Source organism: Homarus americanus, unplaced genomic scaffold (genome assembly GCF_018991925.1).
Source record: "Homarus americanus isolate GMGI-L3 unplaced genomic scaffold, GMGI_Hamer_2.0 scaffold11022, whole genome shotgun sequence".
NCBI classification, from domain to species: Eukaryota; Metazoa; Arthropoda; class Malacostraca; order Decapoda; family Nephropidae; genus Homarus; species Homarus americanus.
Genome location: NW_024737068.1, coordinates 241,633 through 254,600, shown reverse-complemented (window position 1 = coordinate 254,600; position 12,968 = coordinate 241,633). Strand labels below are relative to the sequence as shown.

Here is a 12,968-nt window from a genome sequence, read left to right as displayed (position 1 = left end):
TTAGGCACTGTAAAGCTTCTGCTACCACAGTACTGGAATTATACCAGTATGCTTGTTCTACAGTAGCAGCCAGGAGGACCCATGTAAAGGCTTTTATGAAATTTATATATGAATGATTAGAATCCCAACCTTGGAAAAGTAGTGACCATATCACACATGAGATATCACTAAATTTCTACACCTACTTCGGGGTTGGCAATAATGTTACCTTGGTCGCCTCAATAATATGGTAATGTACTGTATTACAAGTTCCAAGAGGATGAAGACACTTGATTAGCTTGAACTAGATGTGAGGTGCAAACATCTTCATTAATCCACGTCCAAAAAGCAGGGATACACCAAAACAACAATAATAATTAATGGGCAACAACATTGTGAGAACCTGGAGTAAGTCCACTTCTTGCAGGCCAGTCACGTTGCATGTAGTGCTGCTTGTCTGCTCGACTATCCCACAGACAGAGGAAACATGCCATGTACCACCAGATGAAAAAGAAATTTAATTGTGAAAAAATATATGTAAAAAAACACGGACATATACTATTTTCCTTTGCGTCACGGCGGACATTTAAATGGCCGGCGAGCACGTGGGTGTATTTAAATGCATCATAAGGGCATTAAAACTGACCGAAATCTTTTCTGTGAGGCTTGCCAATGTCTCGGATGATTTTTTTTAATGAACGAATATGAGGACCCCATTTTGAGCGAAAAATGCCAATATTTTACCTGAATCTCCGCTTAAAATGCTATAGCACAAAATTCTGACCTGATTGAGCAATATGGATAACATTTTTGAGATCAGCATGCAAAATACACCCAGAAAAGCTTAATAATACACAAACCTCAAAAACTATGCAGGGCAGTGTAATCTTAGAGGAATTTTTATTCATATAATATAATATTTTTCCAGTGTTCATGTTGTATACAAAACAAATAGCGAATAACTTTGTTTATGATGTTAACAGTTACCTTCATAAACGCTATGTATGATTTCACACAATTTCTTCGTAGATGATTTGATTGTCTCTGGGTGAAAAAAATTGAAACCTCTTAATGTGGATGTCTAATACATTTAGCTTATTGTTTACTAATGGGGGGGCCTGAACCACACCCCTACTATTGTTTTACTAATGAGGGGGGGGGGCATATTAAGCAGGGGGCCTGAGCCATACGATCTCATAGCAGGTGGACTGGCGTGAACCCTGCCACCAGTAGCGGTTCGAGACGGCTGGATTGTAGTTCCAGTGAAGGAGGAGGAAGCCTAGACATTTAAGCTGTTGGAAGATCCGCCAGAACCGTTGGAAGATGTTGGTGGGATCGCTGAGGTTTTGGCCTGTCACGGATAAAAGAATATGGTATAAGACAGACACCAAGTGGTAGTGGGCAATTATCGGCGTGATGTGCAAAAAATATAAACTTATTTAACCTACTCAAGCCTAATCTTATCCAACCAATTCTGTGGTAGCGTAATCTTTCCGAATCCCTGGAGTACGATGACTTAATGCTTGAGTACGATGACTTAATGCTTGGGTACGATGACTTAATGCTTGAGTACGATGACTTAATGCTTGAGTACGATGATTTAATGCTTGAGTACGATGATTTAATGCTTGAGTACGATGATTTAATGCTTGAGTACGATGATTTAATGCTTGAGTACGATGATTTAATGCTTGAGTACGATGACTTAATGCTTGAATACGATTACTTAATGTTTGAGTAAGATGACTTAATCTACAGAAAGGCACATGTCAGAGGTGTTTGTGTGTTTATGTCTGTGTGTGTGTGTGTTTATGTGTCTGTTTATGTGTTGATATTTCCAGCGTAGTCTATGGTTATGAAATGTCATTAATTACCTATTTTGAGAGAAATAAATCTTACCTAACCTAACCTATACCTAACTCAACTCTTCTCTTCTGTCCAGTACGGTATATGACCTCCTTCCCTAATCTACCTGTACGAGTGTCACATCATCACCACCATCCTGCTAATTACCTTTGTAGGCTCCTGGGTGGATCTCTATAGCAAATTGTGTAACGGAGGTGAGGAGCTCTGGCTGGTGGCTCAGTACCTCCTCCAGCACCTCCACCTCCATCTTCTCTATGTCCATCTTGAGGACGTCGATCCTCCTCCCAGCGTGGCCCAGGCGATCCTTGATGCCTCCCAGACGATCTACCTGGTGGAGGACGTGACGGTAAGAGAGTAGAGAGAGAAAGAAAGACATTTGAAGCGTTTATGCTGCAATTAATGAAAGGCGACTGAAAATTCACACACACAAGAGAAAGGGTATCAGCTGACCTCACACTTCCTGCTACCGATGGTCTGTCTGCCTGTGATGTTACTGAGACCCAGATGAAGGAAGTTGACCTTGGGAGAGCGCTGGTGGTCCTTCATGGCCATGGTGGGGTCGAACGAGAACACCTGTATGGTAAAGTCCCGGACGAAAATTCTTGATACAGTCAAGGTCACAAAGGTGAGAAAATTATATCCAATTACACTTATTTTAATTATAATCAATACAATTATACAAACTGTAAAAAATGTATAAAGTATACAGGAAATAATTGAAAATCAAATGAAAATAGACCACTCGGTATTCATTATTACAAAAGAAAACGAAATCTATTCTTTGGGCGGTTTGAGACGATACTAAAGTTCTAACTGAGTAAATCGAAGCAGACATTTTGTTTAATATTTAAACAAGTAAACTTATTGTACTGTAGTAATTTGTTATATCGGACTTGAGGCAATTATAAAACCAGTCCAGTTTTATCGTGTAAGTGACCAGGGTGAGTGGAGGGAGGGAGGGCAGGTACACGTGACTCAGTCTGTCACTTCTGCCAGTCCAGCCCTGCCCTGACAGATGTTTCACCGGTCTAAAAAAAAACGACCTTTTCTAAGAGAGGGCAGACGTGTAATTTATAAACGTTTTAAATCTTTATTTGACACAGAAACTAAAAAAAAAATTTTAAAAATTCTTAAAAAATATATAATGAGAGATATTCACGTTGCTTAGAGTTGCGAAATTGGCGGTTCATGGGCCCAGGTGTGCCAAATTATTTAACAAATTAAGTGCCCAAAACATTGTCATATATAAGTAAATATAAAAACAGAAATTAATACAAATATATATTTATAAAGTTTTTCAATATATGCGAGGTTTTCAAAATTTATTTCAAACTTTCAAGGGTAGGATAAAATTTTCAAGATCTAGCAAAAAAATTAAAGCCCCCAACACACAATCAAACACCCAGCAGTTCAACAATCGAGCTCTGATACTTCTATTTCTCAATAAGGACTGGATAAGGATGTCACTGTCAACTCAATTGTTGAACTCATTGGGTGCTTGTTTGTGTGTTGCGGGGCAGGGGTGGAGAGATGGCCGGACAGCGGACCCGCCGTCCAGTTGTCATGATCGTAATGACGGCTAGCCTGTTAAACCTAAGGATTCATATTACGCTTACACGTCCACAAAACCGTTTGAGTCCCCCAGTGGAAACGTCCTCCGTTTTCTGTTTCTTTGATGACGTCATCGAGATGTCGTAGTCTGTAAACTCTTGCATCTACCGAGACCCTGTAAACCCCTTTTTCACCTATGAATATCAGAGACCCTGATAATCATAGTGAAATTGTTGTAGGGAGGTTAACTATGGAATTAGTTAATTTTCCTGATAGGAACTTAAGACCAGCGTCTTCGTGTTTGTAGTAAGGCTGCGTGTTGGAACTTGCCCACTGGGATTACCATCCACGTCCTTTTGTGATCAATTTAATTCTTGCCTTTGATAGCTCAGTCAGAGCATTGTTTGTGAAGAGAATCTTAGGGAATGAAACTGAGTTTGTAGTCTCAGTTTCAAACGTCAGAGTGTACAGTAACGTAATACAGAGAAATAGGTGGAATCGGTGACCTAGTCTGGAGAGAGAGTGACGGTTGCCTTTTTCAAATGGTCAGTAAGCCTCCGTGTTGTAATTCGCCATTTTAAGTGATTTGACCAAATTAATAGTTGGATTGTGCAAGTTTTACAGTAACGTAGTTGATGTGCTTTGAGTGAAGTATTGTTTACGTCCTTAACGTCCCTTTGAAACGTGATGTCGTTATCAACAGTCAGTAAGCCCCCACGTTCGTCACCCACAGGTCCCTATCGCAGCCTAGGCCGTGTCTGTAGTGTGGATGTTGCATCCACTAGTCTGGGGAGATGTCTGAGGTCCAGTAGAATTGGTAATCTCCGTGAGTCCCGACCGTCAGAAGCTCCACTACCACCTATGGGCCCCATAGCTGGCCAGTCTGACCCTAACGCTCGGCCCACATGGTGACCCCCGGATCACCAAGCCACAAACTACCAGCCCCCATCATTGGGGGATGAGTGCACAGCTCAGTAGGGCTATTGGTGTGGTGGTGTTATTCCACCGGAATCATCAGAGTTGTTGGGAGGTGCCACATGGTGTTGAGACTCCCATGGCGGCCGCTTGAGTATTACTCCTGGGGTGTTGAGTGTTGTGCTGGCAGTTACCACTGGTTTTAATGGTGCTTAGGTGTTGCAAGAGTTTATGTATGTTATTGTGTATGTTCATCCAGTCGTGGTGTGAGTAAATTGAGCCTGAGGGCAGGGTACCAGCAGTTCTTATTTTGGTGCATATAACTTTTTCCTGCATCCATTTTAGTGTCTGAATAAATATTGTATTTGTATGTTGGGTCTATTATTCACCTATAGTACTCACCGTTGTTCTCTTCCTAATGCTTGATACTATAATTACATAGAACATAAGAAAATAAGGAGTCTGCAATAGGCCGGTTGGCCTGCGCATGGCAGCTCCTGTCGAGAGTTACTACCACACTCTATCATCCATGAATCTATCCAGCCTTCTTTTGAAACTTTCCAGCGTTCCAGCACTTACTGCAAAGTTGCTAAGCTTGTTCCACTCGTCCACCACCCTATTTGTGAACCAGTTCCTTCCTATCTCCCTCCTAAACCTAAACTTATCCAACTTAAATCCGTTGCTCCGAGTCCTATCCTGCTCGGATATTATAAGAACTTTGTCTATATCCCCTTTATTGATTCCTTTCACCCACTTAAATACTTCTATCAAATCTCCTCGCACTCTTCGTCTTTCTAGGGAATGCAAGTTTAGTTTCTTTAACCTATCCTGATATGGCAGGTTTCTAAGTCCCGGAATCATTTTCGTCATTCTTCGCTGTACCGACTCTAGCGAATTAATATCCATTCTATAATAAGGGCACCAGAACTGAACCGCATAATCGAGGTGCGGCCTGACTAGCGCAAGATATAGTTGCAATAGGACCTCTGCACTCTTATTACTTACACTTCTAGAAATAATACCCAATACTCTGTCTGCCTTATTTCGAACATTAACGTTGTTGTTGTTAAGGCTGTATACATTGACAGTATTCGTTCTTCCAATATTAAGTATGCTGCACTTGCTGGTGTTGAATTTCATTTGCCATTTTTCCGACCACCCCTGCAGTTTATTTAGATCCTCCTGTAGTGCATTTGCATCCTGCCCTGAATTAATCTGCCGCCCTATTTTGGTGTCATCCGCAAACTTGCTTTTGTCACTGCTGATCCCAGTATCTAGATCGTTAATGTAGATTATGAACAAGAGTGGGCCTAGTACTGACCCCTGGGGAACCCCACTGGTTACACAGCCCCACTCAGATTTAACACCATCCACGCTGACCCTCTGCGTTCTATCGGTGAGCCATGATTTTATCCAATTTAAAACTTTCCCCTCAATACAGTTGTACCCTGCTTAACGCGGTCAATTGAACCCACAGGGTACCGCGTTAAGTGAAAACCTCGTTAAGTGAACAACAGAACATATGGGATTAATTCCAATAGAGACTGGCCCGACCCCCAAACTCCACTTTTTGACGACACACAACTATGTTGTAGTAAAAATATTATCTTAACTTTATGATGGTATGCACACACAATTAATAATTAAGAGAAATATCAATAATATTAGGTTTTTAACACTTACATTAGTAGAAAAGATGGCTGGGCACACGGGGATGGGGGGTTGGTTCCGAGGCAGAGGGCAGATTATTGGCCCTCACCTGTATCACTTGTATCAATTGTATCACTATCCACCACAGAGGCTTGCAGGGCCTCTTTGTCAAACCCCTCAAAATCCATATAAGTCCATATCCTCACTATAATTATCACTATCATTGACTTGGGCCGGCTGTGGTGGGTGGCGGGTGAAGAACTCGGTAATGTTTTGATGACTGGGCGACCTTGTGCGCATCGTGCCCACGCCGCTTCCTGCGTATATGAGTAGATGAACAGCGTTAAGTGAAAGTTCGGTTCTGGCGAGGCACCGCGTATATGAGAAATCGAGTTAAGTAAAACCGCGTTAAGCTGGGTACAACTGTACTTAACTTTTCTCAGAAGCCTCTGATGCGGTACTCTGTCAAATGCTTTGCTAAAGTCTAAGTAAATAACATCGTAATTTTCGTCATTATCTACTACCTCGAAGACTTTACTAAAAAAAGTCAGCAGATTTGTTAGACAAGATTTTCCCTTTGTAAACCCATGTTGAGAGTCATAGATTAATTTGCTTTTCTCTATATGCGATCGAATGCTATCTGCTATAATTGATTCAAGAAATTTCCCACTACTGACGTCAAACTGATCGGCCGGTAATTTGACGCTGATGCTCTGTCTCCCTTTTTGAATATGGGAACTACATTTGCCTGTTTCCACAAGTCTGGCACAACTCCCGTGTCTAATGATTTTGTAAATAAATTTACGAGGGATCCGCTAATCTATTCCCTACACTCTTTCAAGACTCGAGGGAAAATTTCATCTGGCCCTGGGGATTTAGTCTTCTTTAGTTTATTTATCCTCTTAAGAACATCCTCTTCTCTGATAGTGATATTCTTTAATTTCTCTTCTTCCTTTCCTCTAAATATCAGTTCCATCTCTGGAATTTCCTCGCGAATTTCTTCTGTGAAAACTGATAAGAAGTAGCCGTTCAATGCTTTGCTTATTTCTGCACTGCCATTTATCACTTCCCCCCTCCCTGACTTTAAAGCCCCAACTTTGTCCTTGGCCTTTGTTTTATATACCTGGAAAAATCCCTTGGAATTCGCCTTGGATTCTCTTGCTATTCTGATTTCATAGTCTCTCTTTGCTTTCCTTACATTTTTCTTAACATTCCTAGATAGTTCATTATACCCATTTCTGAGCTGCTCCTCCCCTCCCTTTAATTTCTTATAAATTCCTTTCTTTATTCCTATGTCATGTTTAAGTTTTCTGGTCATCCACCTTGGCTCATTCTTATTTGACCTAATTTTTCTGTATGGTATATTTTGTTCTTGTGCTTTATGTAGTATACTAGTGAATATATTATAGTCATGATCAATTGTTGTGTCATCTATGACCTCACCCCTTCCTCCTGGGGACTGACGTGAGTGTTCCCAGGTGACCTCACCTAGGTACCTTCTTAACCCCTGATAATCCGCCAACCGAAAGTTTGGGACTCTGACCGTATTGTCATTGTTTTTCGTTTCCCAATTTAGGTTGAACCTGATTTCTCTGTGATCACTGCTACCTAGTTCTTCCCCTACTGTGATATCTCTGATAATATTTTCTTTATTTGTTAATACTAGGTCTAATATATTGTCACCTCTAGTAGGTTCTGTACTGCGTCTAGGAAGTCTTCAGATTCATAGTCACTTACAATGTTGTCCCAGTCACAGGTTGTTATATTTGGTGCCCTACTCATTTCCTGCCATATGGGCTGAGCTGCTTCTTTCCCAAGACTTGGGGGCCTGTAAATCACTCCCATAATTAGTTTTTATCTTCCTTCCGTGATTTCTACCCATACAGACTCGGTTCCTATTTCACCCTTTATTGAATTATTAATACAATATTTTAATGAATCCTTGACAAAGAGTGCGACCCCTTCCCCCTTCCTACCTTCCCTTGTACTGCGCACATCATTGTCATTCCTAAAAACCCACTTTAAGTCATATTACGCTACATAACATTCAAATCCACAGAGCTTGTAGAATCTCAGGAGAGACTTGTTTTTCCCATCCGTTTTACCCTCAGGATCACTCCCAGTAAGTCCCGCCTTCAAACACAGTTGTCACTACGTTTATTCCACTCTCTACTGGCAAACGCAATCTTGAATTAGTCTGTGTAAATCAACTTTAGTAATTCGCCAGACCTTTGTCAACTGAGGGTCATCCTTGAATGAGTAACAGTTAGATTGTTTGTAATTCCTGTCATTGCGTGAGTAGCGATCGCTGGCAACTCAGGGATATATATACCCGCGCATCACGCAGGGCGAGCGTCTCCTGACGCCGCTACATGTTTCCCCAGGTATGTTTATGTGTAGCCATTCAGTTTGATTCAGTCAATTGTAGTGAATATCAGTGTTCATCAGTGTTCATGCTTTAACAGTTGAATTGTCATTCACCCAGTGTGAGAAGTAATATAATGTAAATACGTCTGTCGTCTAGACCAGAGATTTGTTGTGTTGTCATGCTTCCCAGTCCGTCCCCTGACGCCGCTACATGTTTCCCCAGATCCCATTGTGATTCTTGCATCACTCAACAACTGCCCCGGATGTAGTAGAAACCCAGCAGGGACCATATATGAAACGATGGCACCGATGCGGCCTGATTAGTATGCTCCACTGCCTCGTGGTGCCAGACCCCAGACTCGCCATGTGTCTGGCCACCACCGACCATAACAACAGTCGTGAATCTCAGTGTTCTACCCTGGGACGCACCCTGGAAGTATATGTCAACAGAGAGTGTTGTAAGATGTATGTTAGGGATAATTAGTTGGAAATAATTATCCCATGTTGGGTAGTGGACCCCTGTATCTGCTAGTTTCAGTATTAACGTGTATGTTGAGTAAAGTCTTGTATCTGTACTGTAATGCCACGTACCACCAGTAGGTGTGAGAAGTACAGTTATGTACAAGGAGTGCCATGTACTATGTATTGTGAGTAGTGCCAAGGAACTGGTCCTGCTATGTATGTAATGTAACACCAGTAAGGTTGTGTGCAGTAAGAGTGTAAGATCTGAGTAATTACTGTTGAGTAAAGAAATAAGAAAATAAGTAACTAAGAAATAACTAAGAAAATAAGTAAAGAAAGTACTGAGTCTACAATAAGCTCAGGAGTTGAACCTGGTAGCTACGCGAATAATATCTCTTTTTTTCCTTTGATTTCATATTAATAAATTTGTTCTTAGAGTATTTTAGGTGTATTTATTTCTCCCACAGTATTTTACCTTTATTTCCGCCTAAGCGACTTGATACCAGAATTACCATACCCTTGTGCCTAGACCACCAACATGCTACCAAAATGAACTGTAGTAAGTAGAAAGAATAATTGAAAGAACTAAGACATGTGGTGGTTTCACCCTTCTTTCCTCTTATCTAGCTGGTCAATGAAAAACCTAACCCAATGTCTAGTCCACTCTGCCCGCTACCTAACGAGTTACATGCTGTCCAGAGGGGGGTCTGGTGGCAGTGACCCTTAGAAATTAAGATTAGAGTTAAGTATTCCCCCTTAGAATTAGTGACCCCAGTCTGGCAGTATACCCTGTCCTTGTGAAAAAGGTAGTACCCTTCTATGTGGTACCCATGGGCCTTCCTCTCACGTCACGCTACCAGGTCAGAGTATTAACGCAAAAGTTGTTATAAGAGTGCCAAGTCCTTCAAGGGTGGCAGCTTGTGTTGCCCGCTCTTATACAGTAAGGGTGGGGCGAACGTTGTACCCTTCACTTTAATATTATTGTATCAAGAACTTTCTTCTGGGACTGTACATTAAAATATTGTACAGTTATTTAAGACAATATATACATTGAATGATCCTATCCCCCTCCCCTCTCCTTCGCTCATCCCAAATAAAACACCCAGCAGAAGCATAGGACCCTCCACCTACCTCACACCCATAGACACCCATGGCGTCGTCGAAGGACCACTCGTAATTGATGCCGAAGGAGTAAACGAGACAGTGTGAGGGGGGAGGAGCCACGCCTGGGTCGAGACACACGTACTTGTAGCCATCCGTGAACTTGATCAGCCTATTCAGTCCATAACTTTCCGTCCCGCCGAAACTTTTCTGAAACACGCTTAAAGTTTAAGATATTGCAATACATCGTATGATTAAGGTAGGACAGACACAGTCAGAATTGAAGATATTTGCAACACATAGTAAGGTTAGGGTAGGAGAGACACTCAGCGTTGAAGATAGAGGGTATTTGCAACACATAGTAAGGTTAGAGTAGGACAGACTCTCAGCGTTGAAGATATGTGCAACACGCGCCAGAAATAGGTTTGATACCATTGTTGAAGACCTCGGAGCTAGGGTACCTTAAGTGAGGTATACTGTACATGCCACTGGAACGGGAAACTCCACGCTCGTGAAGTCATTTCATTGTAAACTAAACTAAGGTAATGTAAACTAAAAGTAAAGTAAACCACAGTAAACTAAAGAAATCCAAAGCAAAGTAAAATAAAATAAAGTATCGTACCTTATTTAAACATTTATATTTGTCCTGGTCAAAATAACCAAAGAACTGTTTGATGTCCTGAAGAGATTCAATGCGACAAGACTGAATGGCCGCCCTCGCCTCACCCACCCTGTCTGTGGTGAACATCAACAGTACAGTACAGTATAGTGTTTAGCCTAGTAGTCCTGACCTATGCACCAATCTATCAAGAGTGGCTTTGTATACGTACTTATCTATAACATTTTTATTCTATTTGAGTTTCAATTTCATCAATACACATTGTACACATTATTCGACCGTAAGCTCGTCTAATTACTGGTGGTTGGCACGAAAGCAAAAACCGCCAACACTAATACGGTCTCGCTTACCGTTGCTGCTGGTGGTGACGACGTTAGGAGTGTTGGAGTTGGAGGAGAGGTATGATCTTACCTGACCATACTGATGTTCCAACACCATTCTGTCAAAAGTAATTAATGTAGTTCATTTGTCCACCTGTCTGTTGCGGAAATACTTAGCAAAATAGGATCACCTGAAGAATCTCCACCCCAGCTTATTTCACCTGAAGTGTTAGGGTGGTTTATCTTCAAGTGAAATAAGCTGGGGTGGTGGTAATTCTTCAGTTGATTCTCAAAATAAATTCAAAGAACGTGGTCCGCTATATAACATTTTAAGGATTACGTGATCTTGTTTAACATTTTAGGGATTATGTTGGTCCTCTAATATTTTAGGGATTATGTTGGTCCTATTTAACATTTTAGGGAGACGTATGTTAATTGCCATTTCCTTTTTGCTCACATTAAAAATATATAGATATATATAGGCTATAAGACCCAAGGGAGGATATGGTCCAACACCCAGGGCCGTTACTCTATCAATGACACAGCAGGTTGAGCGTGGCGTGGTGTGATGTACAGTTAGTTTACCGTATACTCACATGCCTAGGATGACTAGTAGGAACACGGCGATGGATCCTTCCTTCAGTAACACTCGAGCAGCCATCTCTCTCCCTCCCACTTCCTCAATCCTTCTCGCTCCCACTCCTCCCTTTCTCGTTCCCACTCCCTCACTCTCTCGCTTACACTCACTCTTTCCCACTTCACTTAATTAGAGCTGAAATAAAAGGAAAATTTATATTATTACTATTACTACAAACCGCAAAAAAGGTACATATTCTTTTGGTAAATATTTTGAATGTGATTTTATTCTTGTTTACTGTTGGTGTTAGTTTGTGTTATTATTGTGTTTTAATGTAAACATACCAATAAAATGTATTTGTACAAGTAATGGAATTTGTTCAGCATCTGGTTTAAATGTATATAATTATAAAACTTCATATTTCCTACACACAGGTATTTAAGTAACTTCACACAGTTATATAAGTAACACAGGTATATAAGTAACAACACAGAGGTATACATAAGTAACAAACCTTAATATAGCGAAGTAACACACCAGAGAAGGCACCACGTTGCGTAGTATTAATACTATGTAAACTTATGCAAAATCACAACACATGAAAAAATAAACACTTCACATTATCTAGACTCTATCTTATGCGTTTTGTTCGTTGACGTATATAGTATCGTAGACGGTCGGATATTGTACAGTAACTCGCTCAAATTCCTCCCACCTCCAACGATAACCGTCTCGTACTGACTGACTCATGACCACGGAATCACGACGCGCGCTGTTACTTTAATTTAATGTTCCAGTAATCAGATGACGGTGCTTGACTGCTAGCAACACACACTGGTACAGTATTACTAACAACACACACTGGTACAGTATTACTAACAACACACACTGGTACATTATTACATGTATCACTGGTACATTACTACTTGTACACACTGGTAAATTACTACTCGCAACACATTCTGGTACATTATTACTAGCAACACCCTGGTACATTGCTACTGGCAACACTGGTACATTATTACCTGCAACATCCTGGTACATTATTACTAGCAGCACACAGGTACATTATTACTAGCAACACACAGGTACATTAATAATAATAATGGTTGCCCCTCGTGCAACGAAGATGGCCGGCCCAAGAGGAACCTAGGCGTGAATTTGTTTAAGGTGTAGAGGATTATAGATTATAGATAACCCCCGAGGGGGCTAGTTTATTGGGCACCCCCTTACACCCAGTGCAAGGTGAAACGCAGAAGCGTTTACAGCGTCCATCTGGGAAGCAAGCGTAGTTCATGCTTGCCTGTCGCGAATATAGCAACCACACCCCGAGTTAACGAGTTGCATGACCCAGTGTCAAAGGTCAAGGAATAGTCCGAGAAGACCGGACAACTCGCCAACTGCACTGGCCAACCATTACCCCGGAACACGGTCCGCAAATCTATTAACATCCAGGCTCCCAATTACTGCTGGGAAGACAAGGGCAAATGACACAAAGAAACTTGCCCATAGGTCCATTACTACTATCAACACACTAGCACATTATTATTAGCAACTCACT

General features: G+C 41.3%; 1 protein-coding gene across 1 annotated transcript; it reads right to left on the bottom strand.

Moving 5' to 3' along the window:
• Window positions 1-793: 793 nt before the first annotated feature.
• Window positions 794-12,220, bottom strand: LOC121872816 (methyltransferase-like protein 24). The gene is made up of 8 exons (XM_042375865.1): window positions 11,922-12,220; window positions 11,427-11,602; window positions 10,861-10,949; window positions 10,514-10,626; window positions 9,922-10,101; window positions 2,296-2,418; window positions 1,993-2,173; window positions 794-1,330 (listed from the first exon to the last, which is right to left on the bottom strand). The coding sequence occupies exons 2-8, from the start codon at window positions 11,489-11,491 to the stop codon at window positions 1,146-1,148; spliced, it is 936 nt and encodes a 311-aa protein (XP_042231799.1). The 5' UTR covers window positions 11,492-11,602; window positions 11,922-12,220; the 3' UTR covers window positions 794-1,145.
• Window positions 12,221-12,968: the final 748 nt, after the last annotated feature.

Excerpts from the sequence above, each read along its gene's own strand:
- LOC121872816 (XM_042375865.1), bottom strand. The coding sequence starts at position 11,491 with ATGGCTGCTCGAGTGTTACTGAAGGAAGGATCCATCGCCGTGTTCCTA. Across the intron at positions 10,950-11,426 it reads CTACTAGTCATCCTAGGCAT|AATGGTGTTGGAACATCAGT; the intron begins GTGAGTATACGG and ends TACTTTTGACAG. Across the intron at positions 10,627-10,860 it reads CGTCACCACCAGCAGCAACG|ACAGGGTGGGTGAGGCGAGG; the intron begins GTAAGCGAGACC and ends TGTTCACCACAG.